General features: G+C 52.2%; 2 protein-coding genes across 2 annotated transcripts; both read right to left on the reverse strand.

Annotated features, from left to right (window-relative positions):
* Window positions 1-6,196: 6,196 nt before the first annotated feature.
* Vps28 (VPS28 subunit of ESCRT-I) lies at window positions 6,197-10,716 on the reverse strand. The gene is made up of 9 exons (XM_051159823.1): window positions 10,598-10,716; window positions 9,278-9,346; window positions 8,753-8,781; window positions 8,607-8,644; window positions 8,255-8,344; window positions 7,374-7,479; window positions 7,157-7,258; window positions 6,621-6,674; window positions 6,197-6,533 (listed from the first exon to the last, which is right to left on the reverse strand). Exons 2-9 carry the CDS (start codon window positions 9,312-9,314, stop codon window positions 6,324-6,326), a joined length of 666 nt encoding a protein of 221 aa, XP_051015780.1. The 5' UTR covers window positions 9,315-9,346; window positions 10,598-10,716; the 3' UTR covers window positions 6,197-6,323.
* A 394-nt stretch (window positions 10,717-11,110) lies between these two features.
* On the reverse strand, window positions 11,111-27,277 carry Tonsl (tonsoku like, DNA repair protein). Its single transcript, XM_051159347.1, has 26 exons — window positions 27,253-27,277; window positions 27,077-27,172; window positions 26,843-26,985; window positions 26,271-26,454; window positions 25,903-26,032; window positions 25,217-25,388; window positions 25,010-25,124; window positions 24,369-24,514; window positions 24,125-24,277; window positions 23,737-23,862; window positions 23,105-23,294; window positions 21,530-21,612; window positions 21,340-21,429; window positions 20,644-20,716; window positions 20,364-20,527; window positions 20,162-20,285; window positions 19,342-20,078; window positions 19,174-19,250; window positions 18,455-18,608; window positions 18,293-18,371; window positions 17,433-17,734; window positions 17,079-17,250; window positions 16,056-16,231; window positions 15,682-15,755; window positions 15,141-15,274; window positions 11,111-11,311 (listed from the first exon to the last, which is right to left on the reverse strand). The coding sequence occupies exons 1-26, from the start codon at window positions 27,275-27,277 to the stop codon at window positions 11,130-11,132; spliced, it is 4,101 nt and encodes a 1,366-aa protein (XP_051015304.1). The 3' UTR covers window positions 11,111-11,129.
* Window positions 27,278-27,794: the final 517 nt, after the last annotated feature.

Genomic DNA, 27,794 nt, shown 5'->3' on the forward strand with positions numbered 1-27,794 from the left:
AGCCTTTGACCCCTCAGCCTTATCTCTACCCAGGTGGCAGGTGGAGGAGGGGTTGGACCTCCAGGAGCTGACCATTCCCAGGTCACAAGGCATTTCTGTCTCCTGGAAGGGGACTTCAGGTAGCACCTGAAGTATTGTGGCCCTCTTCCACCCAGGTTCATACCACTCTCTTGACCCTAGCCCTCTGGGGTGGGGCTAGGGTGTGGAGTTGGGAGCCTAAAGCCTAAAGGACTCTGTCCCCTAGTATTCTGGAGGGTGGGGCAGGGTGGGGAAAGAATCTGGCTGAATACCCTGAGCATGGGTGGGGGTGTCAAATGCCTCGGACCACACACACACACACACACACACACACACACACACACACACACACGTGTCTCATAGCCAGGATCCCTACCACGTGGCATTTCTCCAGATCCTACAGAGGAACTGGGAGAGCCAGCGTGAGCAGTCTCCACATATACCCAAACTGGCTTTTCTGTTTCCATCATCTCTAGGGGCTTAGACCTGGGTGCTTTCCTTCCCAGATCGGCTGCCTCTAGGGAGAAATCTTAGGGTAGGCTTGGCAGTCTTAGCTTCCCTAGATTTCTCTTTTAAAGGGGAGGCCTGCCTGAGCCCTGAACGGCCAGAGTGACCCACCCTCATGTCCCTGTATCGTTGCTCACTGCCAGACAGTGCCGGTGCCACTGTCATAGAAAAGGTGGATAAACCACTGTCTGGGGCAGGTGAGATGGCTCAACGGGTAAAGTAAAGGACTCATGTGGTAGAAGGAAAACATCCTGAAAGTTGTCCTCTCGTCTTTATTGTATGGCAGGTGGTGAGTATCAGCCCTGGGGAACTGGGGTTATCACATGCAAAGGGTTAGCTTGTGTAGCCTTGCCTGTCTTGGACTTGCTTTGTAGACCAGGCTAGCCTTGAACTCAGAGATAAATAAATGCCAAATTAAAGCCGGGCGTGGTGGCGCACGCCTTTAATCCCAGCACTTAGGAGGCAGAGGCAGGCAGATCGCTGTGAGTTCGAGGCCAGCCTGGTCTACAAAGTGAGTCCAGGATGGCCAAGGCTACACAGAGAAACCCTGTCTCGAAAAACCAAAAATAAATAAATAAATCTATCTATTTTTGCCAAGTGTAGTGGTGCACACCTTTAATCCCAGCACCTGGGAGGCAGAGGGAGATGGATTACTGTGAGTTCAAGGCCAGCCTGGTCTACAAAGCGAGTCCAGGACAGCCAGAGCTACATAGTAAGAAAGATCCCATCTCAGAAAACAACAAAGCATGGGCTGGTGGGGCACTCCTTTAATCCCAGCACTCAGGAGGCAGAGACAGGCTGATCTCTGAGTTCAAGGCTAGCCTGGTCTACAAAGCAAGTCCAAGACAGACAAGGCTACACAGTTTGAGTTGTCTCAAAAAGAAGAAGAAGAAGAGGGAGAAGGAGAAGAAGGAAAAAAGAAAGATAGAAAGAAAAAGAAAACAACAAAAGTGAAGTAGATTGGAGTAGATCTGATCTGGGCATGGTGGCATACACCTTTTAGTCTATAACTGGTGAGGCAGAATCAGTTCTGTGTTTGAGACCAGTGTGGGCTACTTAGTAAGACCATCTCATAAAACCCGAAGAGGGGCTGGAGAGATGGCTCAGCAGTTACAAGGACTGACTCCTATCCTAGAGGACCTCCGTTCTGAGCACCTATGTAAGAGCTCAAAACTACCTGTGCTAGGATTCTGGCCCAGTCTACCTGTGGTGGTATTGCTTCCCTGCCACTGGGCGTGTCCTGTCCAGGAGGATTATAAAAGGGCAAACCCCCCCTCTCCGCCCCCTCCTCTCCTCTCCCCTCCCCTCCCCTCCATCTCTCCTCTCCTCCCCCCTTCCCTTCCCCCTCCCTCTCTTCCTCTCCCTCTTCCTTTCTTCCTCTCTCTTGCTCTCCCTCCTCCCTGTCTCTCTTCATCTCTCTGTGTTTCTCCCTAGGGTGCCTCTCTCACTTCCCTGCTCTCCCATGCTCATATAATAAACCTCTCCATATCATATCTTGTGTGGTGCATATCTCAGACCTCATATTTCATTGAAAATTTAAAGCCTGTAACTCTATAGTTTCAGGGCATCCAAAACCTTCTCTGGCCTCTATGACACTAATCACACATGTGGTACACAATATACATGCAGGCAAAATACTCATATGTGTAAGAGTTTTAAAAAAGAAAGCAGTTGGGCATGGTGGCGCATGCCTTTAATCCCAGCACTCAGGAGTCAGAGGCAGTCGCTGTGAGTTCCAGGCCAGCCTGGTCTACAAAGTGAGCCTAGGACAGCCGTAGGCTACACAAAGAAACTCTGTCTCGGAAAAAAAAAAAAAGGCATCAAAAAAACCCAAAAACCAAGAGCTGTGAATGTAGCTCAGCAGTAAAGCACTTGCCTAGGAAGCTGGGTAGAGCCTTAGGCTTAATCCTCAGCAGCAAAAACTGTTTGGGGGACCTTATGTGGCTAGCCACTGAAGGCAAATGCTGCAATTATACTCTGTCGTAAGGTTGGCATTGATGCCAAATGCCAGTAACCCCAGCATTCAGGAGTGTTGGTTCAGGTGGAAGCCAAGAAAACTCACCTCAGATATAGAAGCTTAAAATGAAAGCTTTAGGGGGCTGGAGAGGTAGTTCAGCAGTTAAGAGCACTGTCTGCTCTTCTAGAGGGCCCAAGTTCAATTCCATTTATAATGAGCTTTGGTGCCCTCTTCTGCTGTGCAGGTGTACATGCAAGCACAATACTGTATATGTAATAAATAAATTGAAAAGGAAAAAAAAAATTTTAAAAGTTTATTTTCTGCCGGGCGTGGTGGCGCACTCCTTTAATAAACCAAGAAAAACTTGCCTCTTTGTGGAGGGAGCCAGTTGTTTTGGTGGTGTTCATTTACCAAACAGAGGGGTGGCAGAGGGTAGTGGCCATCTCAACGGAACCGCCAAGTGTTATACAGTACAAGAATAGCCACACAAAGCACTGACACTGACCTCAGCTCGATATGGATGGTTTATTTTGAAGGTACACCCCAGGACTGGTCATGACTAAACACAGAAAGAGCCTAACTGTGACATCATCGGCCTGTTCTTAGGGCAGTCTTTCATAGGAAAACCAAGAGCAGAAGACAGGATGGAGGGGTGGAGGGCGTGGTACAAAGCAATATTACATTTCTGGCTAACTAGACAACGTATTATCAGCTATAACCTTTAAGCTGATTGGTTCCAAGTGAGGAGGTGGTTAGGGTCTTTCAGAGGACATCCAAAGTGCAGCCAGGTGTGTAGATAACAGAAGTGCAACCAGAGGGCAGCCAGAGGGTATGGAGAAGCCTGTAGATAACAAAGTACATCACTGAATCATCTAGTGTGGGTTAACTTGCCAGGGAGTGTTGGTGTCAGCTATGAATATAACTGTTTCTAGGAAGCAGAGTTGAAAAGTTGAAAAGTTTTTATTTTTCCAAGACAGGGTTTCTCTGTGTAGCCTTGGCTGTCCTAGACTCACTTTGTAGACCAGGCTGGTCTCGAACTCACAGCGATCCACCTGCCTCTGCCTCCCAAGTGCTGGGATTAAAGGCGTTCGATCTCGAAAAGTTGAAGTTTTTAACTTAATTTCACCTTATAAGCTGAATTCAGAAATGGTGGCAGCTGTCAAAGAAGCAGCCTCAAGAAGGAGGTTGAGGCAGGAGGATAACCTCAAGTTCAATGATAGCCATGGCTGTGTCATAGCAAAATCATGTCTCAAACAAACAAACAAAAACACACAAAGGGTCTGCACTGAGGAAACAGGCATCTGGATCTCTGAGTTTGAGGCTAGCCTGGTCTATAGAGCTAGTTCCAGGACAGCCAACGCTACATACACACCCTGTCTCAAAAAAACGAACAAAAAAGCCAGGAATGGTGGTACACACCTTTAATCCCAGTGCTCAAGAGGCAGAGCAAAGGCAGGAGGACCTCAGTGAGTTGGAAACCAGCCTGTTCCACATAGTGACTTCCAGGCCAGCCAGGACTATGTAGAGAGAAACTCTATCTCAAAGAACAACAACAAACAAAAAAAAACCCAGCGGAGTATGGTGGCACATGCCTTTAATCCCAGCACATGGATTGCTGTGAGTTCAAAGCAGGACAGCCAAGGCTAACACAGAAAGACCCTGTCTCAAAAAACCAAAAAAATAAATAAATAAATAAATAAATAAATAAATAAACAAAAAAACAAAAAAACCAGAGGTTGGAGAGATGGCTCAGAGGTTAAGAGCACTGGCTATTCTTCCAAAGGTCCTGAGTTCAATTCCCAGCAACTACATGGTGGCTCACAACCATCTATAATGAGATCTGATGCCCTCTTCTGGCCTGTAGGGACATGTGCAAAGAGAATGCTGTATAAATAATAAATACATACATCTTTTTAAAAAATAAAAATAAAATAAAATAATTAAAAACCACACCCAAAAGTGACCAGGCTCCGTATTCTGACAACACAGATGCCCCCACAACGAAGTTTCCCTGTGGCTTTGCCCCTCTCCCTTGGAGGACTTAATGCCACATGACAGGGTACTGGTGTCCTAACTCAGCACACTGCAGCAGAGGAAGTGCATGGCCTGTGCACTGGACTGGATTCGTGGAGCCTGTGAGCTGCCCAGAGTTCTCAGGTGCTGCTAGTAAGGTGCTGATGGCAGGCAAGGAGGCAGCCGTTCAATCTAGAATGAAGATGGGAGGGGTACCATGGGGGGGGGGGGGAGGCCAAGACAAGGTGTATCCGCTGAAGAATTATGCTGCACAAGACATCTGGGATAAGGAAGTTTACTGGGGGAAGAGAGAGGAGGGCCTGCAGAAGGGGCAGAGGCAGAGAGAGAGCCAGAAGGACAGAGAAAGAGACAGAGAGACAGACAGACAGAGGGAGCGCTAGAGCTGCTGGGGTTGGTGGGTGGTCCTTTTGTGGTCCTCATATACCTGTCCCACCTGCAGGTGGCCCACAGGTGGTGACATAAACAATTACTAGCACCCCGAAGCCCTCAAAGCAGGCCAGCTGGATCGCCTGTACACTAACAGCAGCTGCATAGGTTGTCAGCTTCCAGCCACATCCCACCCGTGGAGGGTCTGGTTATCCCCACTCCAGGAGCTGTGAGGACTCACCTTGCCCCTATCCAGCTATCATCTCCTGCAAAGGCTCGTCTACGGGATGAGTAACAAGGCTAGGAAGTCTTGTTGGGTTAGAGACAATGGCTTCAGGGGTCTATGCCCCCTAGGAGGCAGGGCTCTGTCTCAAGGTGAGGAGGGCCGATAGACCACACAGGGTGGACTCAGCATAGCTGGGAGGAAGAGTCAAACAGCTTTAGAGCTCATGGGATGCGGCCCACCAGTTAGCACAACCACTGTGGGTGTGCCCCCAGGACTGCGTGTCCTTGAGGACTCCATGCTGCTGTGGAGTTTTGCTCTGTCGTCTTTGTGGTCACTACATCCCTCATAATATATGGGTTGTGTGACAACCCTCACTGGTTGTGCTTGATTTTTTTTTTCCAGGCATTGCTGCTGGAGCAGATTAATGATTCAACACCACCATTGGAAAGAACTGAAAGAAGTAGATTACATTGTTAGTAACGTTAGGCTAAGATGTTTTTCTTAGGGAACATTTTGAAGTTCAGAAAGGCACCCTCTTAATAGTTGAGCTAGGGACTTTTTGGGGTCAGGGGACAAGAACAATAGCAGGCTGATTGGCACTGGCTGAAGCTAAGGCTGGCCTGGGGATGGTTCGTTTCTTGTGCACAGTTTTGCATTGTTAATGAACGCCGGGTGTGGTGGCGTGTCCCATGCCTTTAATCCCAGCAAGTGGATCTATGTGTGTTTGAGCCCAGCCTGGTGTACAAAGTGAGTCCAGGACAACCAAGGCTACACAGAGAAACCTTTTCTCGAAAAACAAAAAACAAAAATAACAAAATGTTAATGAGTAGATATGCATCTTAAGGACTTAAAGTAGAAATGACTATTTATACAGGTTTAGATTTGTGATTCTCTTAAAATTCTTTTTTTGTGGAGGTTTCTCTTTGTAGTAACTCTGGCTGTCCTAGACTCACTTTGTAGACCAAGGCTGTGTGTGTTTATATGTAAAATGGTTGGCGCTTGCTTCATCCACCAAGTGCGTGTGAGTGTGTGCCTGCTTTACATGGTCACCGACCCCACGTCCCCTCTGTTGGATCGCCGCACACAACCGTGAGAGCTGGGTTTCGATATTTATTGGGGGCGGTTTCCTGACAATATAGGCATCTAGGGCGGGTGTAGACACTGGGGAACTGAGGCGTCGCATCTCCCATCAGTCTCATCCCACTTCGATGAGGCTCAGGCGTGTAGGAAGCGGTTAAAAGCGTTGTAAGCTGACTCCAGATCAAAGAGCATCTGGCGGACCTGGGAGTCATCCAGCTCATCAGAGGCCGACATCCCACTCAGGGTCTGCAGCCATTGGCTGACTGTTTGGCGGCCTTCAAAATCTGGAGGCAGGTGGCTCATTCGATGCATGGTCTCCATTAGCTCCCGTAGGTCTGGCTGAATCTACAGATACACGTGCTAGGGTGAGAACCTACCTACTTGCTCTGCTCCCCTCCCTCCAAGCCCGGGCTCCCTGCCCAACTCCCGCACCTCGTCCATGGCGCGGATCTCCAGACGCAGCTTGTCCATGACTGTAATGAAGAGCTGAGGGGAGCACGCGCATTAGGCATCTCCTAACTCGGAGTGTAGAGACCCTTTGCAGCTCATAGGCCAGTCCCAAGGGCCGGGCCTCCACCCATTTTCCTCCCCACACCCTGTACTAGGGGGCTCCTCCCTGCCTGGGGGCCACACTGAAGATCTGCCTAGGTTGACTTTCTGGGACTATGGACATTTGGGACCACAACTGGGAGAGAGATGTAGGAATCTGGGGTGCACTCTTACACAACCCTCTCAAGCCAGGGCCCCGCCTGAGTAGATCCTGTGTATAGTCCCCTTCACAGTAAGGAACTCAGTCAGGTGGGCCTTAGGCTCCATAGACACGTCTCACCCTCGTTCACAGCTGAGGTGATCCTCCCAGGGTACTGCTTAGTTCCAGAAACCCCAGTACTATACTTTCATGACTGACCCGGGCCGGTAGTCCCTTTCCCCTAATCCCCACAGGGCCCTCCCAGGAGCATGGGGCGCACCGAGACAACGTCCGCGATACAGCGGTTGAGATTGCCCTTGTCATCCTTGATGGTGATGGGCCGGTCTTCCTTGATCCTCTCCATGGCAAGTGGGCAGTCCAGCTGCGTAGAACAGACATAGGACCTGGGCATCACAGGGCCTCCAGGAGGCCAGGGTCTCAGAGCACACCCTGCCACAACCTTCCTGCAGGCTAGAGGGGAGGACTGGCTCACTTACTCGGAATTTCCGGCAGAATTCATCAATGGAGCTGATCTCTGAGCCTTGGACCTGTCGGAAAGCAGCTTTATACTGGACCAGGAGCCTGGAGCACGCTGCGGTGTACCTAGGGAAAGGACCGGTTGCCGCTGGAGACTGAGAATGGTCAGGTGTGCCTTATCGAGCTCTTCCTCAGCAAGTCTAGATACAGTAGCTTTCATGGTGGGCTAGGAGGGCCACAGGCTTCCTACTGAAGAGCGCTCTGGACAAGAGCAGTAGGTATGATGAAAAACATTACTGCCACAGGGAATCTGTGTGGGCTGGCCTGGCACTTAGCACAAGAGCCCAGATGTCTACTGTTTGCTCCAGACTAAGATATCAGACATCCATTACCACCCGGCAGCTTCTGGTCCAGTCAAACTGGCTTGCCATCTCCGAGCAAAGCACCAGCATCCATACTAGGTACCTAGACTGGACAGTGATGCCTTAGACTATGCTGCTCCAGGTTCCCATTCACCTTCTGTTTTTGTTTTTGTTTTTTGTTGTTGCTGGCTTTGTTTTGTTTTGGAGACAGAGTTTCTCTGTGTAGCCCTGGTTGTCCTGGACTCACTCTGTAGACCAGGCTGGCCTTGAACTCACAGTGACCGCCTGCCTCTTACAAGTGTGCGCCACCACGCCCGGCTCCAGTTAGCCTTCTGAAGTTAGAACCACATCCACACCCTTACAAAATGCCCCTGGATGTCATGGCCCGGAAACTGGGAGCAACCAGGGGCACCCCCATAGCTTTGGCTCCAGACCTACATCTGTGCTGCCTACTGAACCCACAAGCTCCACGGAAGGGAGGAACATGCTTCTGAGGATTGGCGGCCATCAACATCTGAAGCCACCGCAGGCTCGCTCACTCGTTGGGGGTGACACAGTCCTTGATGTACGCTTTCTCCAGCGCCTGCATTGTCTTCACCACTGCAAACAGCTCTGCCATGTTGTCATACCTAAGACAAAGCCACACATCAGGCCACGGTTCCAAGGCAGGGCAGCCAAGTGCAGAATTCAGCCCACCTTTCACTCTATTCCTCGTAGATGCTCCTCTCCCTAGCCCAACCCCATGCCCCATTCCCCCCCTATTCTGCCCCCTCCCCTCCTGCAACCATTGGTATGGTAGTGGGTTTGGGAGACTGCTGGGCCTGCCGTGGAGGAGGCTGGACAGGTGCGCGTGTGCATGCGGCTGGTGTCAGCTTAGACACGGTGACTCACTTCTCCCTCTCCCGAGCATTCTTGTACAACTTCACTTCCTGTTGGAAAAGTAGACAAGTCGGTCTGCATCACTGGGTGGTGATAGGACAAGCGACAGCCACATGCCGGTGGCAGTGGCCATGGCCAGATAAAAATTCACTACTCACCTCATACAGCTCTGGCTTGTTCCCAGGGGCTGCAACAGAGCAAGGAGGAGCTGACAAGTGGGGTCCAAGATGACCCCAGGGTAGGCCCATTTCAGTTACTTCCTGAAAGGATGTCTCCCATACTATGTCCCAAAGAGCTCAGGGGGAGCTACTGGATAGGGGCAGGCACTAGCCTCACCTCCTACCTGGATCGCCTCTAAGAGGCTACAGATTGCTATACTTTGTTTAGTGAACCCTGATGTGGTAGGTATAAAAGTCTTGTCACATACTTCACAGGGTAGGGTTGGGGACCCAGAGATGCTCGGGATGCCAGAGATTCTGGCCACATTGTGTATTATCTCTACTCAGCAGGGTATTGTTGGGCCCTCAGAATCCAACCACAAATAGCTCTGGCCCTAGTCACTCCCCAAGGCCTATTATGACTATGGGATGGAGGTAGCAGTGTGGTCCTTTCCCAACAGCCCTTGAGGCAGGGAATGCCCACCCCGCCCCTCCCTACTTCCTCCCAGTTTAGGCTACACTCACCTCCGATACCGGGAGTTGCTGGGATTCCGTGAAACATCCTGCAGGCCCTGGCAGCTACAGCACAGAGACCTGGGAAGTAGAGCCAGCACTAACTCAAGGGGCCCCTGACACCTCAGGAACTGGGATCTTGGGATCAGGGCACTGTGAACAGCTTTCCTGTCTTCTACAGGAACAACACAGGAAGCTGAAGGGCTGTTACAGAGGAGCCAGGGCTTGGGGGATGAACACAGAGAAAGAAGGTGCAAACGCCATGGGAGTCCCGCTTGGAAGCTTGGGTACGGTAGGGAAGAGCAACAGTTACAAGAGCTGGGGTAGGGGCTGGAAAGGTGGCTCAGGGTTTAAAAGCACTGTCTGCTCTTCCAGAAGTGCTGAGTTCAATTCCCAGCAACCACATGGTGGCTCACAGCCATCTATAATGTGATCTGGTGCCCTCTTCTGAGATGAAGATGAACATGCAGATAGAGCATACATATACATAAAATAAATACATCTTAAAAACAAAAACAAAAGCCGGGCGTGGTGGTGCACGCCTTTAATCCCAGCACTCAGGAGGCAGAGGCAGGCGGATCGCTGTGAGTTCGAGGCCAGCCTGGTCTACAAAGCGAGCCCAGGACAGCCAAGGCTACACAGAGAAACCCTGTCTCAAAAAACCATAAAAAACAAAAACAAAAACAAAAAAACCCAAAAACTGGTATAGCATCCTTTTTTTTTTTGAGACAGGGTTTCTCTGTGTAGCTTTGGTGTAGTATCTTGGGCATGGTGGAAGAGCACACTGCTTCAACACCGTTCAATGGAAATGCACTTAAAATGACTAGGTGTCTAATGCTTTCTGAGTGAGAAGTGTGGCGGTGGCCTTTACCCTAATTCTGGGGGAGATATAGGAGGAATGGATAAAGCCAAGCTTGTTGGTTGATGCAGTGTGGAAATGGTGGAGGCAGGGCCCAGGTTACATCCTGTCTAATAAGGAAGTTGCTGTCAGTGCCTTAGCCAGTGAGACATGCCTCAAGATTTGAAATGGGCTGAAACAGAAAACAAAAGTTCAGGGAAGGTAGGCAAACTGAGATGGAGTGGCCTGATGAGGCGCCTGAGCTACCGAGGTCGCAGGAGCTCGGAACAGCAGGCGGACTCGCAGGAGAAAGGTGGTTCCCCTCTCAGCCCAGGGAACCTGAGCTGTGAACAGTGATAACAACACCTGACAGCGCCCACTGCCCGAGACACGGACCACGCAGCAAGGGCCTCTGAGCCCCAAAGGAGACGGGATCGGGACATCTAGCTCAAAGGGTTCCTATGAGGAGGGACCTGACTACCGCCACGGCGTACCTGAGGCGTTTGGAGTCCCGGAGATGGCGACAGAAGCTCTGCGCTCGCTTTTTTTTTTTCCGCCTGCGCCTGCCGGGAAACTCGATCGGCAGCTCGGCGCTCACTCTTCCACCTTAAGCCTACGCACACAGCAAGCCCAATCCGTAGGTCGGCACTCGACTTTTTTTGCCTGAGCTTGCGCTCTAGGGCAGCTCCGCCAGTCAAGGGATTTAAGTCTCATATCTCCCACCCCTTTCTCAGACAGCTACATGAAGGAGAAAGCAGCTTATTTTAATTTGGCATTTATTTTTTTTTATTTATTTATTTTTTGGTTTTTCGAGACAGGGTTTCTCTGTGTAGCCTTGGCCATCATGGACTCGCTTTGTAGACCAGGCTGGCCTCGAACTCACAGCGATCCGCCTGCCTCTGCCTCCTGAGTGCTGGGATTAAAGGCGTGCGACACCACGCCCGGCTTTAATTTGGCATTTATTTATTCATTTATTTATTTATTTATTTATTTGGGGGCAGGGAAGCAGAAACGACAGGGCTAAGATCAGAGGCGTTGAAAGAAGAGCTTGGAACCTTGGTTCAGTGAGCAAGCCCCCACCGGCAGTCTCTGACACATGGTGTCTCGGTCCTTTGCGGTCAGGTCTTTGCTGCACAAGTGGAGCTCCTGCAGCTGCACGAAGATCTTGTCCCAGAGGTCAGGGTTCAGAGGCCCCTGAATGGAGCAGCCTGTGTGGTGGTAGGGAGAGATAGGTTTACACTGCACACCCACAGGAGGTACGGTGCTCATGTCCTACCTTTGAGCCTGCATTTTGGCTTGTCTGGTCACAGAATGGTCTCAACAAATTGGGCACGCCTGTGATCCCAGCACTCAGGGAGCCAGAAAAAGGAGGACTGTTATGAGTTCGAGGCCAGCCTGGTCTACAAAGGGAGTCCAGAACAGTCAAGGCAAGGACAGAGAAAGCCTGTCTGGAAAAACAAAAATCTCAGGCCAGAGATCCCAGTAGGCTCAGGATGACAGGGAACTGGATGAAAGGGCAGAGGTGCCAGAAATAGCAGTATGTGGTGAGATGCAGCATAAACTCAGGATCTCTCCTGTGCTCAACCCTAATCCTCTAAGGGCACAACCTGCCATCCTCAAATCTGGGTAAAGCAATGCCAGGCCAGGCCATCAGGTACACCTCTAAGTGGGAGAACAAACTACCTTACTGGTAGGTATGGTGTGAGTAATCCCTCCTGCCAGGAAGGAAGGGAGAGAAAGAGAGAGCCCATCAGTGGAGCTTGAATTGCTCTGACTTTGGCTACTTTCCTGTTGACAAGAATGAGGAAATATGCCGGGCATGGTGTTACGTTCCTGTAATCCCAGCGTGCAGGGAGGCAGAGGCAGGCCTATATTGAGAAATCCTGTCTGGAAAAACTGAAAAGAATGAGGAAATAAGGGCTTCCAGTAGGTGACAATGGTTTGCTACACTCTTGACCCAGAAAACCCTACAAAACTATGCAAATTAAGAGGTCCAAATTAGACTAGGCCTGGCGGCACCTGCCTTTATTCCCAGTACTCTCCAGGCAGAGACAAGTCTACAGAGAGTTCCAGATCAACCAGGACTACACAGAGAAACCCTGTCTCAATACAACAACAGCAAGCTGGGTGTGGTGGCACAGCCTTTAATCCCAGCACTCATGAGGCAGAGGCAGGTAGACCTCTGAGTTAAAACAACAAACAAACAACAGCCCCCTCCCCCAAAAAAAGAGGTTTGGATCTTCACGTTTATTTTCAGAACACCCATGAAACTATCTAAGCTCTCAAGGATATGCATCTGAAAAATGCCACTTTGATGAACATATGGGTTTAGATGTAGATTCTCTAGTCACAAAGTAGCTATGATGCGAGGCAGGTGTGGTGGCGCACGCCTTTAATCCCAGCACTCTGGAGGCAGAGGCAGGCAGATCGCTGTGAGTTCGAGACCAGCCTGGCCTACAAAGCAAAGTCCAGGGCAGCCAAGGCTACATAGAAAGATCCTGCCTTGAAAAAAACAAAAAACAAAAAACAAAACAAAACAAACAAAAAACCCCAAAAAGCAAACAAACAAAAAAAGTTGTACTGCTGAGCTTACAGAGTTCACGGTGGACTGATCATGAGCTCCCCCTGCCTAGATGAGGTCGTTCTCACTGAAAAAGGATAAACTGTTCCTAGCCAGAAGAGGAGGCTGCACAGAAGGAAAAGATATCCCCCCAAAACAAACAAACAAAACTGAAGAAAGCCAGGCAGTGGTGGTCCAAGCCTTGGCAGGTAGAGCTCTGTGAGTTCAGGGCCAACCTGGCCTACAGTGTGACTTCCAGGATGGCCAGGGTTACACAGAGAAACCTTGTCTCAAAACAAATCCCGAAGAAACAAATACTTGCAACTCAAGAGTAAATTGAAAGTAAAATAAATAAACCCAAATGAGGGGAAGCTGGAGAGAGCTCCATTAACAGTTCTTTCTTGTGTTGTTTGGGTTTGTTTTTGTTGTTGTTGTTGGGGTTTCCCTCCCCCCTTCCTCGCAACAGGATTTCTCTGTGTAGCCTTGACTGTCCTGGACTTGCTGTATAGACCAGGCTGGCCTCAAACTCACAAATATCCACCTGCCTCTGCCTCCCGAGTGCTGGGATTAAAGACGTGCATCACCTTCGCAAAAATAGAGATTGACCTTTTAAGTAGTTCTTTTGTTTGCTTATTTTCTGAGACAGGGTTTCTCTGTGTAGTCTTGGCTATCCTAACTTGCTTTGAATTCCAGGCTAGCCTTGAACTCACAGAGATCCGCTTGGCTCTGTCTCCCTGTGTGTGGGGATTACAGGTGTGTGCCACTGCACCCAGCTGTACTTGCTGTTCTTGCGGAGGACCTAGGTTCTGTTCCCAGACCCCAGATAGTAGCTCACTACCATCAGTAACTCCAGGTCTAGGCATACGAGATATGCACATGGTGTACATACATACAGGCCAAACATTCATACAAATGAAATAAAAACAAGCAAACCTTTTTGTTGATTTGAGATAGGGTCTCTCTATGTAGCCCTATCTGGTGGTAGCCCAGGATGGCCTCAAGATCAGAGATCCTGTTGCCTCTGCCTCCTAAATCCTGGGATTAATGGCATGCACCACCATATCTGGCACAAAGTAAGTAAATCTCCATTAAAAATTATCTTTAAGAGGCTGGAGAGATGGCTCAGAGGTTAAGAGCATTGTCTGCTCTTCCAGAGGTCATGAGTTCAATTCCCAGCAACTACATGGTGGCTCACAACCATCTATAGCCTCTAATCCCCTCTTCTGGCATTCAGGTGTACATACAAACAGGGCACTCATATATATAAAATAAATAAATTAAATTAAGTTAAAAATATTGTTTTGCCGGGCGTGGTGGCGCACGCCTTTAATCCCAGCACTCGGGAGACACAGGCAGGTGGGCTGCTGTGAGTTTGAGGCCATCCAGGTCTCCAAAGCAAGTCTAGGACAGCCAAGGCTACAGAGAGAGACCCTGTCTCAAACAAACAAACAAACAAACAAAAAACCAAATATTGTCTTTAAATGGAGTGTGGTAACGCATGCTTTTAATCCCAGTATTCAGGAGGTAGAGGCAGGCAGATCTCTATGAGTTCAAGGCCAGGCTGGTTTATAAAACAAGTCAAGGACAGCCAAGGCTACACAGAAGAACCCTGTCTCAGGAAAAGAAAATTTTTTTTTGGTTTTTCAAGATAGGGTTTCTCTGTGTAGCCTTGGCCATCCTGGACTCACTTTGTAGACCAGACTGGCCTCGAACTCACAGCGATCCGCCTGCCTCTACCTCCCGAGTGCTGGGATTAAAGGCGTGCGCCACCACGCCCGGCAAGAAAATTTTTTATAGCTAGGCTTTGGTGGTGCATGCCTTTAATCCCAGCAGTCCAGAGGCAGAGGCAGAGGCAGGTGAACCTCTTGAATTTGAGGCCAGCCTAGTCTACAGAGTAAGTTTCAGGACAGCCAGGGCTACACAGAGGAATCCTGTCTTGAAAAGCCCAAATAAATAAATGTTTTTAAGTGTCTAAGTGTACTGCTGTTTTATTTACATGCAAATCTGTGCACCACATGAAATCAGGCTGCCCGCAGAGGCCAGGAGGCAGCTTCGGATCCCTTGGAACTGCAGTTATAGAAGTTGTGTGTGACCTGCCATGTGGGTGCTGAGGACTGAACAGAGATCTCTGAAAAGTAGATCTTAACTGCTGACCCTCTCTCCAGCCCCTCTTTTGTTTTGTTTCGAGAGAGCTTTACTCTGTAGCTTAGGCCATATTTGAGGGAGTTTGCCTTAGCCTCCCCAGTGCTGGGTTATCCGTATGAGCCATACTTGGTTGCTTCCTGCCGTATTCTAAGCAACCAGACAGAGGCAGTCTCGCCCCTTCCCCGTTACACCACAAGCTGCCTTTTACCATGACAGCCTCATAGAGCCTGACCCGTAGCAGTGACTGCCCTTTTCCTCTGGCAGGTCCCTGCAAAGTAAAGCCTGAGTTAAGTGAGGCAATGGCAGGAGTCATTATCACTTCCAGCCCTTACCTGACAAGCCAAGGAAGCTGAGGCCTTGGCAACGCTCTTGGAGGGCAGACAAGAGCTCCTGCAGACTGTCACAGCTGACCTCAGGGTTGGCAGACAAGTCCAGAGAGACAAGTGAGGGGCAGCAAGGGAGACACCTAGAATAACGCCGGAAGTGAGGGGATGGGTTTCCAGGGAAAGGCCTAGCTTTATTACTACGGAAAGCCACAGCTCTGGGGGCCAGGGACCAAGCCTATAGCAGAATCTGTTCCTGCTTGACAGAGGCAGGACCTCGCTACAGCACTAGCCAAAGGCAAGACTGAAAGAGACAGCCCTGGACAACTCCTGACACTGCCTTGAAAGACAGCTGAGGCTCTGGGAGTTGGAGTTGGGGAAGGGAATGCCAAGGAAGACAAAGGCTAGACCAGAGAGAAAAGCTTGAGTTAACCAACAGAGGCATGCTAAGAAACTCAAGGAGGGTAGCAAGTATGCCTGCCAGAGACGGCACTCCTGGTCCTGGTCTGTGTTCACGTCAGGCTCCCTCCCAGGACACCCAGTATGTCACCTGCTCAGTTCTCTCACAGCCTTGTCATTCAGGTAGTTTGCAGACAGGGATAGGTGGGCCAGGGTACAGCCTTCCTGGATGTAAGAAAGAGGCCAAAAGGCCATGCCTAGTGGGCACCTACCTGCCTTCCTCCCAGCAGAGGTCCACCCCCAAGACAGCTATTTGGAGATGGAAAGGAAACACCTCTTTCAGGCTCCCAGGGGGTCTGGCATGTCCCTTGGACCCTGGCTGGAGTAACCACCACCCTGCTCCCAGGGGGTTCAATGGCTGTTTTTCCCAACCCCTGGCCCTTCCCTCAGCCTCTGCACAACACGTGGCAGGGTTTCAGCTGAGTTTTTGGCCTCTGGTTCGGCAGCCCCCTTCACACCTCATACCTTAGTCAAGTATCTGACAACAGGCTCTATGAGACTCAAGTTGCTGGTGCGGGCTGCCACGGAGCTAAGTTCCAAGTGCAGGAGGGAACAGGCAGGTAAGCTCTGCAGGACCCTCGCCAGGGCGGGGGCGCCCAGCGTGTTGTAAGACAAGGACAAAGTCTTCAGGTGCTCCGCATCTGTACAGAGGGAAGCACTTCTGTCAAGCTAGGCAGCAGTTACCCCTGCCCTTTCCCCACCCCTCTGGGTTTTTTTGTTTGTTTGTTTGTTTTTTGAGACAGGGTCTCTCTGTTAGCCTTGGTTGTCCTAGACTCACTTTGTAGACCAGGCTGGCCTCGAACTCACAGCCATCCGCCTGCCTCTGCCTCCCAAGTGCTGGGATTAAAGGCATGCACTAGCACGGCCGGGCTTCCCCACCCTTCTGACCCCAGAAGCCTCATGAATCTTTTAGGAAAACTGTTATCCCTGAATTCTATGTGTGTCTACAGGCTTGGGAGAGGGCTTCCTCCTACTGTCCAGTCTCCTGAGCCCAGCTTTCCCCACTCCACATTCCTGGCTGCTGGGGATGAACTGGGCTAGGACGTTTGTGAGTGGAGGTCAGGACGGTGCTCTGACCACTGCCACCTAACCCAAGGCCTTTCCCTCTGCTGGGCTCCACTGGGTGACCCCAGTTCTCAGCCCTCTGTACTGGGCTATGTCACTAAACCAGATTGGCTCATGCAGAAATTGCCTAGGAAAGCAGACAACTTAAGCCACAGGGACAGAGGGACTTTCAAGGACAGACATGGCTCCTCTGAGACTCTACTTGTGATGTGTGGGGGTTACGATGCGTCCTTAGAGCAGCCAAAGCTGGTCAAGAACCAATTTCTGCTGGAGCCCGAGCTAAACCTACAGGTATACCTGGATCCCAACAGAAACCAGCCCTTCCCTCAGGAACTGGGTCCTGATAGCCTTGGACCCCCTCTGCTCAAGATCCTAATTCTCTCAACATCTGGCTCAGGAAATAGACTCAACTGGTCATCTTACCTTGGAAGGCACCACCCAGAGCAACCTGCTGACTCAAGAAGAAGCTGGGGCTGAAGCCACAGGCCTGTAGGCGTAGGGCGCTGAGCATGGGGCAGGCCCGTAGAAGCGAGGCCAGGGCCTGACCACAGTGGTCTCCCAGCGGATTCATGCTTAAGTCCAGCTCCTCCAAGTTCTACAGAAGATATGGCCACTGAGTTCACAGACTCCCCCACAGACAGTCCAATCTCTGCACATGTCCCCATTCTAGAGACAAGCGCTGCCCAGCTCTCCCGGCTGTACCATACCACCTGTGGATGGCTCAACGGGAAGACTGATGCCACGTTGGTGGTGGGCCACTGGACCCTGGGTCTTTACCTGTAAAGCGGCTTGGCTCGAGGAGCCTTCAACAAGCTGGCGCAGACCTTCTTGGCTCAGGTGATTGGAAGAGAGATCAAGGAGGACCAGGTTAGGCATGGTGCCCAGCGTTGCCAGCAGCTCAGTAGCACAGCCGTCACCCAGCCGGTTCCCAGCAAGGCGCAACTCCCGGAGTGTTGTGTGTAACTTGAGGGCCCGCAGCAGGGGTGTGAGCTGAGCTTGGCACAAGGCCAGGGAACAGGCACTAAATGAAGGGCTTGAACTCTGGTGTTCCATTGCCCGCAGCACTTGCTGGTGCTCCCCTGAGAAAAGAGATAGATACAGGGTCACCAGTCACAGCTTGAACCTGTCCCCTGAATCCTGCAGGCAAGGCAAATGGCTCGGGAGCTAATACAGAGCTCATTCCTATAGAACGTGGATTTAGTACCATGCACGAGTGTGGCTGTCCTGGAGTCACTTTGTAGACCAGGCTGGCCTCGAACCCACAGTGATCCTCCTGCCTCTGCCTCCCGAGTGCTGAGATTACAGGTGTGCACTACCACGCCCGGCTGCGTGTGTGTGTTTTGATCTCCTTCAGTCATACTCACATCTCCCAGTCTCTGAAACAAGACCTTCCAGACTGCTCCCTGGGCTTTTACCTGTAGCTTAAGTTGCTTCAGGGACTTTCACTCCAAGAGCCTACAATCTCAGAACTGTCTGTTCTTTCTTACCTATCATCCACATGTGTGAACTGAACAAGTAAAATGCTTGGAGGGAAAGTTGGTTTCCTCAGACATATGTCTGTATAGTGCAGGGTCGACGGGGACTTCATGCCCAGCGCCTCTCGCCTAGGCTTCCATCCCAAGGCAGGGCTAGCTCACCTTGCCCCAGGCTCTGGCAGGCCCTGCGGTAACGGTCGATCAGCGGGGGAAGGTCCCAGGAAGTGACTTCAGCCAACACCTAGAGTGTACATCTGGTGAGGAGCCCTGTAGTGCCTACCAATGGGGGTAGCCTGTGCCAGTGGCCCCAGCCCCGCGGCCCACCTCATCGTTACTTTGTAGCACATGGGGGATGGGGTCCTGTGGGGCCAGGAGTGCTCCATCCTTCCGTAGGGTGAGCCGTGGAAGTAGCCCACAGGTCTGGTAGTAGCGCTGGGCAGCTTGCTCCGCTAGCCAGGCCACAGAGTGGACGTCACTGCTATAGAGAACGGCAGATTGAGCTCAGGTGCACTGGGGCCCCTTCTTCGGTGCCTAGGGTCACCAGTTCCTTCACCTGCCGACAGTCACCCCTTCTCTGGATAACTAGCCTTCTTTTTTTCCTTTCGTCTTTTTCCAGACAGGGTTTCTCTGTGTAGCCCTGGATGTCCTTGGACTCGCTTTGTTGACCAGGCTGGCCTTGAACTCACAGAGACCCGCCTGCCTCTACCTCCCGAGTGCTGGGATTAAAGGTGTGCACCGGCACGTGTTTTTTTTTTTTTTTTTTTTTTTTTTTTTTTGAAACAGGGTTTCTGTATAACCCTGGCTGACCAGGCTGACCTAAAGGCAGACGATCTGCACTTCTAGTCATTTCTAAGTCAATTTCTAAGTCACTTCTAGTCAATTCAATTCCATAGAATTAGGTTTTGTGCTGGAGATCCCTGCTTGAGTTTGTGAGGGCTCCCTGGGGCTCAAGGTGACACACAGAGGTGCTGTATACCTCTGACAGCTCCTGATAGCCAGGCAGAGCTCCACAGCAGACAGAAGGGGAAGGGCACATGCCTTACCTGTGTGGGACAGGGATGAGGAAAAGGTTATCCTGAATTTGAACTCGAACCCGGATGGGAGGGGGCTGGACCAGAGGCTAGCAGGTAAGGACAAAGGGAGGGCAGTCAGAAAAAAGGGTTTCCGCCCCCACTTATGTCACGCTAAAAAGACTATGCTTGTACACTCACCAAAGGCTGGTCTGCTGCACAATTTTCCTTGCTGGGTCCCGAGGTCCTAGGCACGCTGGGGTTCTCTGGCTGCTCCGTGGTCAGGCTGCTATCTCCCGCTTTAGTCTGTATACACCAACCATCAAGACGTGCCGCGTGACCCTGCTTGCCACGAGTCCGGGGCCTGACTGGGCACTGTTCATAGTCTGACCCTGAGGTACTGTGCCTGCTGCTGTGGGTCAGAGGTGTATCTAACTCCAGCCAGTCCCCAGCCAGGTATTCCTCCTCAGGAATGAGCGCAGCCTTCGGGGCAGGGACTTCATCCGAGCCTCGAGGCAGGCTGGGCACCGAGCGACGGCTCTGGGCACTACCCACGCCTCGGATGGCTGCCTGGTAGGCAGCCCGGCAAGCATTTGATGTGGCTGCCTCTCTGCTTTTGGACAGGTGAGGTGCTTGGGCTTCGCCCTGCTGTGCTGTAGCGGAGTGCCTCAGTCTTTTCTGAGATGGCCTACAGGCACCTATGTTGTTCTCCTCCTCTGAACTGCTACTGCTGCTGGTTGGCCTGTGCCTGCTCTTTCGAGGTCTGGACACTGCCGGCACAGTTTTCTCCAGAAAGACCTTAGCAGGGACTGGAAAAGCCTCTGGAGGCCTAGAGGTACACGTGGAGGATTCTGGACAGGGGCTTGAGGGAGGAGAGGTCTCAGGGTCAAATAGATGGTTCCTTGGGATGGTCTGGAGGGCAGGGGAGCTGTAGGGGGCTGAGGAAGAGAGAGGAGCTCATGAGACAAGGCGCCAACCTTGAGTGCTAGAGACAAGGAGAGATGGAGGAAGCCCTGCTTACCTTGGTCTGAGGAGGCCATCTGAAGCCTCCTTTCCATGGATGCCGCTTTCTGTCTTGTCTCAAGGTCAAGGTCCCTGAAGTACAGCTTCACCCACTGCTGCAGTGTCTCCAGTGGGCTGAGGCCCTGTATGGCACTCGGTTGAGCAGGGCAACAACAGACTCCATCACAGTCCCTGCCCTCCCTGACCACGCCCTGGCTCACCTTCCTGGTACGGAGAGTTACAGACGCCCCTCGCTCAATGAGTAGTTCAGCCACCTCAAAGTGGCCACAGTTGAGGGCATCATGCAAGGGGGTGATACCGTCACAACCCTGGCCACCTGGGTCATCCACTGCGGCTCCATGGTCCAGAAGGAAGCGCACGATCTCTGCAGTGGGGAGGAGGAGGGGGTGGCACAGGTGCACACGAGCTCAGCTCCTAGCACCATTCCCACTTACCTCCTGACTCACACGTCCGCCGTGTGCTTGGCCTGACCCTACTCACCAAGGTGCCCATAGTTGCATGCTTCATGTAGAGGGGTCCAGCCACAGTAGTCTCGGGGATTCAGGGGATGGCCCTAGGACCAAGGACAGAGGATGGGGTCCTGGCCCTGGTTCCAGCTGAGGTTTGTGGCTTGATGGCTAGGAACCTGTCCCAGAGGCCAGAGTGGGCCTCAGGTGTACTCCTTGTTATAGCCCTCCCTCTATTTCCTCCTTTAGCTGTTACCAAAGAAAAGAAGGCTGTGCCGTGCCCCTCCAGGTGCCTAGCCAGCTACACTATCATAATAGACTCCTAGCCCATATGCCATCCTGTGCCTTGGAACAAACAGTGCCTGACTACAGGCTTGAAAGAGGAATAGAGGATGCCAGTCTTGCTGTTGGGCATTCTCATCCTGGCTCGGCCATCCCATTCACCCATAGTGAGAATGCTAGACAGGCAGAGATGCAATAAACCGGGCATGGTGGCAGACGCCTTTAATCCCAGCACTAGGGAGGCAGAGGCAGGTGGATCGCTGTGAGTTCGAGGCCAGCCTGGTCTACAAAGCAAGTCCAGGACAGCCAGGACTACACAGAGAAACCCTGTCTCCAAAAACCAAAAGCCAAACCAAAACAAAAACAAGCAAGAAAGGAAACACTGCCTGGGTGCACAGCTCCCCGAGGAAGCAAGGGTTCAGCGATCTCTCTAGGGATTTTGGCCCACCTGTCTCACAAGATCCTGGACGCGGCGCAGTTGGCCTTCGATGCAAGCTCGGTGCAGCAGGGTCTCACCCATATCATTGCGTCGGTTCCACTGTAAGTGTTATAATTGCCCCAACCAACGCGGGGCAGGAAGTGTGAGGGGTACGTCCGGGCGCTGCTGGATAGCAGAGGGTAGGGCATGTTGTCCTCACCTTGGTTACCTTCCGCCGGCCCAGACAGCCCTGAAGCTCCTCGTCTTCCTCCAGCTGCTGAGGCAGGCCATCAGGATCTTCCTCTAGAAGATTAAGCCCGCTGACCCTGAGCCTGTGGCAGACTGTGTCCCGTGAGCCTCTAGGGCAGAGCAGCCACAAGCAGGAGGGAGGAACTCGGGGTCTGTGGGGGCTCCGTGGCCAGGTGAAGCAAAGCTGACTCCCATTCAACCCAACCCCACCAACAGCCCACTTCTACTTATTTATTTATGGTTTTTTGTTTTTCGAGACGGGCTTTCCCTGTGTAGACCTGGCTGTCCTGGACTCACTTTGTAGACCAGGCTGGCCTCGAACTCACAGTGATCCACCTGCCTCTGCCTCCCAAGTGCTGGGATAATAGGCTGTGCGCCACCAGGGCCCAGCTAGCCCACTTCTATCTCAGCACTCCACTCCACACAGGGGCTGAAGAAAGGGAATTACCTTTCTGCCCCATCAGCAGCGGAGGTGTCTACTTGATCCCTGTCCATCATATGCTGGCCTATACCCAGAGCCTGCCCTGCAGATCAGTCTCCGTTAGACTCTCTCCAAGTGCATCACCTGCTCAGCCTGCAGACTTGTGCGCTACTGGCCTCTTCCATGACTACTAATGCTTGCCAGATGTTCTTCAGTGGGCCTTCTGCTCCCTCCTGGCTTCCTCTGGCCCTTTCTATAATTCCTCTCTTCTCTGCCTTCTCTTGTGGCCGTGGCTATCAGCTGAAGGACGTTCCCTAAAGTTGAAGTACTTGGTCCTCTCTTCTTGCTCATAACACCTAAAATACCAATATTCAACCTGCCCCTTCCTCTAAAACATGGCGCAATTTCCCAGGTACTGAGGCCCTATCCCTGGAAGCCCACACTTGAAGTCAAGGTTTTTCTGGGAAGCGATCTACAAACCTCACAGTTGGGTCTTGTCTGACCAGAACCTTGCTGGAAATCAGCCCTCAGCTCCAGAGCCCCCATGCCTGCCTTGCCCCACATAGCCAAGACACTCTCATTCCTAGCACCGTGCCCCTCAGCACACTGGCCTTGGGTTTCAGGAACATGCTGCAGCAGCTGGCTCACTGCCAACACTGCTGGACAGTCTCATGTGAGGGGGGTAATGGGGGCAGCACAACATGGGACCCCACCACCACCACAGCCCACCACCCACAAGGCCATCCATGACACATCAGCTCACCTCCCTTGGACATGTGCTTCTAAGGCTTTCACCCCAAACACTGATTTCCAGCTGGATGGTGGGCCAACAGAGCCCTTCCTGTCTGCTACCCGTTCTGTCTCTGACCAGTTATTTCTGCAGAGAGCTTATGATTGCCGCGTCTCGCGTCCCATACACACTGCCTGCCTCCTCCATTCGTTTCCACAGAAGCACTGGTTGCCCTCCCTAACTGCAGCTACACCACGCCCCTGGGTCCTCAGCAGGCTCCATAAAGACACATCTCCAATACACTCCAGCCCATCCCAGCCATCATCTCAGAGCAGAACGGAGCTGAAGAGGCAAGCGCAGCTGACCCAGCACACAAGGCACCGTTTGGCCCTCACCGCTCTCTGAGAGCTCTAGCTCGCAGGTTTCCAGGTCTTCGCTGGCTTCTACTTCTTCTTCCTCTTCCTCCTCCTCTTCTTCCTCTGTGTCTTTCGCCATACTCAGTTCTTGCAATCTCATTTCGGTGCCAGGGGCTTCTTGGGGCTGCAACTTTAGTTGCACGGTATAGAGGTGCTGTAAGATCTGATGCTGGGGAGCAGAGATGTCCAGATCAGGACCAGGCAGGATCACAAAGAGCAACTGACGCAAGGGAAGAACAGGTTAAGGCGGAAGGGGTCTAACTTCAAGGCCAGCGTGGGCAATTTAGTGAGACCCTGTCTCAAAATGAAAACACAGAAAGGGCTGGGGATATATAAGTTGTGAGTAAGATCTTTTTTTTTTTTTTTGGTAAATATTTATTTGTTTATACAGTATTCGGCCTGTGTGTGAGCAGAGGGCACCAGATAGCTGTGAGCCACCATGTGGTTTCTGGGAATCGAACTCAGGACCTTCAGGAAGAACAGCCTGTGTTCTTAACCTCTGAGCCATCTCTCTAGCCCCGTGAGTAAGATCTTAAGTTCGAAAGCCAGGAAAAAAGAAAGCTGGATTTATTGGGGGGGGGAGCCAATGATGGTGGGATGGGCTCTCATACTTGCATCTGGAACCTCTGGGCCCGCTGGGCACAGCTGAGAGCCTTCTGGAAGCACGGAGCTAGCAGCTCATACGCGTCGCCAGCTTCCTCGCGTGACAGCGCAATGTTGAACCAAGTCTTAGCTTCCTGAAGCAGAGAAAGAAGCCCAGGGTTGGTGGCTGCCTACCACACCCAGGTGGCCACAGCCATTAAGCCCGCTTTCCCTCAGCTGGCCATATGAAACCAGAAGATCTGACAGACCATAATAGTCCTTGGAAGGAACAGCTTTTCCAGGGGAAGCATCTACTCACACCCACCACTGGAGAATGGTAGGCTCAATGTAAGAGACACAGAACTACAACGGCATGTGGGGGGTGGGGGGTGGGGGGGAGGACAAGGGCGGTGTCACCTCCAGGGCATTGCCCTTGCGTAGTCTCAGTTCTTCTTCGTAGTGGTGCACGGCCTTGCGGTGATCCTTCATGTCTCCCAGCGTGGTGGCCAGGGAGACGTGGATGACAGCTAGCTCAAGATCTGGTCTGTTCAGCAGCTTGGCAAAGTGCAGCTAGGGTGCCAGGAGAGTTAAGGCTCAGACCCCGGCTTTGCAAGTAGCTGGCTCTTTCCTCCTACCCCACAGGAGGGGATGCGGCACTTGCCTGCTTCAGGTAAGCCTCAGATGCCTTGGGAAAGTGACCCGCCTTGGAGAAAAGGTCCCCCAGCTGTTCGCAGATAGCCATGGCATGTTGAGGGTCACTGCCCTCAGCCTCTTCCAGTTGCTGCTGCAGCCGGATCACTGCCAATACTGCCAGAAAGAGTTCCACGTGAGGGGGGGGGGTTAACAGAGCATGGGGTCCCACCCACAGCCTACCACCCACCAGCCATATTCCTTTAAGCAGGAGCGCGGGAACAGGTGGAAGTGCCTCCACATGACCACTGGTAAAAAGGGGTGGTAGGGAAACTGATCACTTGGGGCTTTTGAAAGTTACAATAGTAAATATGCTTAAAGGCCTAGAACAGTACGTGGTCTGGAGGGCTACTGCAATCACCGTCTCTCTCTCTCTCTGGGCCACAGGGTGCCATCTATGCCCGCATTTGCCAGTGTTGCTTTGTGACAATGGCCCGTTTGGTTTCCTATACACTGTGCACCAGGCTTGGACAAAAGCAAGGGCCGTCAACTGACAGAAATCTACCCTTGTTGTCAGAGGCCCAGGCTCAAGCTAGCACTTCCTGCTGGGAGAACAGAGCTCTTCTCCCATCCCTTGCGGCTCTCTGTTCCAGGCCTCCCCCACAGCCTCACCATACTTGAGACTCTGACAGACAGTCTCTCTCTGGGCAGGTTTCTGGGAGCCCAACCTATAGGCCTTCTTCAGGGCTCGTTTGGCAGCCAGAAAGTCCCCCAGATCTTGGAGCACCTGAGAAGAGGAATGGGGGGACGGGCTGGAAATGAGGCCTGTAAGACTCACTAAGGCCCAAGCCCAAGCAGATGACGAAAGGGGGAAGCTACCTGGGACACTAGCACGCAGCATTCACTTTCCATGAACTTCATCTTCATGGCACGTGCACACTCGCGGGCCCCCTCCAAGCAGCGCATGGCCTGAGAGTGCTGCCCTCCTCGCCAGTGGATGGCACCCAGGTTGTATTGGGCCCGGAACAGATCTTCATGGAGTTGATTCTGCCTGTGGAGGGCGGAGTAACAGGAGCTCAGAGTGCCCAGTGTCCACAAGCTGGAACAGCGGATACTGAAATACCCATGATGCCGTTGATACACAACCAGTTATGGCTGGAATTTGTGTGTGTGTGTGTGTGTGTGTGTGTGTGTGTGTGTGTGTGTGTGTTTGTTTGTTTGTTTTAGTTTTTCAAGACAGGGTCTCTCTGTGTAGCCTTGGCTGTCCTGGACTCACTCTGTGGACCAGGCTGGCCTCGAACTCACAGTGATCCGCCTGCCTCTGCCTCCCGAGTGCTAGGCTTAAAGACGTGCGCCACCATGCCCAGCTCAGTTATGGCTGTTAACTATAATAGCCACATAGCCCCCAGCCCTCCCATGGTGTGGTTTCAGGCCTGAACCTGCTTCTCCTCAGTCTGCAGCACAGATGTGAATGAAAAAAAAAAAAAAAATGAACAACTGCCCTCTTGGAGGGACCTCAGGGGACCACCTACTCCCTCATGGGGACAGGGAAGGTGCCTCCTCACTCAGCAAGAAAGATGCTCTTTTTGAGGTAGTTGTTACACAGCGCTGTCTGCTGCAGACTCTCAAAGGTGAGGCCCAGGTTGAGGTAGAGTCGAGTCCTCATCTCACTCAGTTCTCGCTGGGTCAGCATCCCTGGAAGATAACAGCTCTCGAAGCTCAGTTGCCCCCTCTGGATATGGGGGGGTTTTCAGGTGCTCCCATCCCTTATCCCGTCTCTTATTGAGGGAACCAGGAGTCTGCTGCTGGTATACAGAGAAGATGGAGAAGATGCCTGACAAGTTGGTGAGTAACACAGACCCTTGAAAAGCTGGGGGTGGGGGTGGGGCCCAGAAAGCTGGATATAGGGAGGATCCAGGGTAAGGACACCTACCTTCTAGCTTCTCATCCACAATAGCCAAGCTCTTCTCAAAGGCAGCCTGTGCCTGTAGCAAGGCGTCTCTTGACTGGCAGTGGTCATACACATCTAGATGGGTGCGGCCAATGGTGGCCCAGGCTCTCTGCAGCTCAGTGTGGTTGGACAAGGAACCAGCCAGATCCAGGTAGAGATGCTGGTGCTAGTGTGGAAAGAAAAAGCATGAAGTGATCCCACCCCGAGGGAAGCCAGCACTTCTGTTCCCCAAATTTCGACAGAGTTGGCTGTAAGCATGCCCTATCTTTTTCTGTGCCATAGGCCGTCTATGGTGATAGCTGCTCTGCCCTGTAGCAAGCCAGTGTTGTCACGTCAGACCACTAAACAGACCACATAGGCTGCTCCCAATAGCAGTGGATCCTGAGTCTTCCTCTTTCCACAGGGCAAAAGCCATAGTTCTTAGTGATTTCGGTTGCCACAAGCCCCGACCACACCAGGCATGAGGGTGTGGCTGCCTGCCAGGTCAGGGGTTGGGGCATTTGCATACTGACCCTCTCTCCCCAACAAGGTCCCAGAAAAGAGGGTCCTTGTACCTTCAGAGCGTCAGAGTAATTCTCCATCTCAGCCAACCGCTCTCCGATCTTGCGGTGGGCCACAGCACAGCCTAGGGTGTCCTGGACGCTCTCTAGCAGACGTAGCTCCTGCTGGTGCTCCTCCAAAGCCTCCATGAATCGGCCTGCCGGAAAAGGGGAGTTGGGTGCTAAAGGTGTGCCATCACCCAGCCAGTCCCCAGTCGCCAGACCCGCCCTCTCACCGTTCTGGCTCACCGTGGCTAGCCAGCAGCTCCCCCAGCTGGTGGCAGTAGACCGCTTCCTCGCGCAGCTGCCCATACTTCTGGGCCCTGGCCTTGGCCTTGCTTAGCTCTGCCGAAGACGAGAATCAGGGCTAACCCGGGTCCATATCTACTCCCTGCGCTCCCGACACAACGCCCCAAAATACTCACGGCGAAGCTCCTGTTCCAGGGTCATAGTCGCACAGCCACCTTCCGCCGCGAAAATCTGCACTTCCCGCGCTTCGCTGAGACCACGCCCATTTGCCTCGCTCCACCCCCCGGTCCACCCAGTCTTCTGAGCGCGTACCTAACTCCGCCCCTTCGGTGGCCCAAATGCAATAAGAGGTTGGTGGAAGCGATAATCCTACCGAGGCCTCCTGGGAGCCGTAGTCCGACCAGCTTAAGCAAGGTTCGATCACGGAGCAGAACTGCAGGTTGGAATCCTAGCCTTCAAGGCTGCCAGAAGCCAGGCAAGCACGGTTCTTACTTAGAGACCCCTTTGGGTGGGTTCCCTGAATTGTAGTCAACGTGTGGCCGCTGGCTAGGGCACTGACTGTGTTTTGTTTTTGCTTTGTTTTTTAAGATTTACTAGGCGGGGAGAAGCCAGGCGTGGTGGCACACGCCTTAAATCCAGTACTCGCAGGCAGAGACTGGATCGCTGTGAGTTCGAGGCCAGCGTTGTCAACAAAAGAGTCCAGGACAGTCAAGGCTAC

The sequence above is a fragment of the Acomys russatus genome, chromosome 17, assembly GCF_903995435.1.
Source record: "Acomys russatus chromosome 17, mAcoRus1.1, whole genome shotgun sequence".
NCBI lineage: Eukaryota > Metazoa > Chordata > Mammalia > Rodentia > Muridae > Acomys > Acomys russatus.

What these genes read in the sequence shown, in the direction of transcription:
- Tonsl (XM_051159347.1), bottom strand. Translation starts at nt 27,277, where the DNA reads ATGACCCTGGAACAGGAGCTTCGCC. An exon ending in CCCAGAGGTTCCAGATGCAA is followed by an intron (nt 23,295 to 23,736) that starts GTATGAGAGCCC and finishes TCTGCTCCCCAG; the next exon opens with CATCAGATCTTACAGCACCT. An exon ending in TCTGGGTGGTGCCTTCCAAG is followed by an intron (nt 16,232 to 17,078) that starts GTAAGATGACCA and finishes CCCTCTGTACAG; the next exon opens with ATGCGGAGCACCTGAAGACT.
- Vps28 (XM_051159823.1), bottom strand. Translation starts at nt 9,314, where the DNA reads ATGTTTCACGGAATCCCAGCAACTCCCGGTATCGGAG. An exon ending in AGCAACTCCCGGTATCGGAG is followed by an intron (nt 8,782 to 9,277) that starts GTGAGTGTAGCC and finishes GCTCTGTTGCAG; the next exon opens with CCCCTGGGAACAAGCCAGAG. An exon ending in GTATCGCGGACGTTGTCTCG is followed by an intron (nt 6,675 to 7,156) that starts GTGCGCCCCATG and finishes TGCTCCCCTCAG; the next exon opens with CTCTTCATTACAGTCATGGA.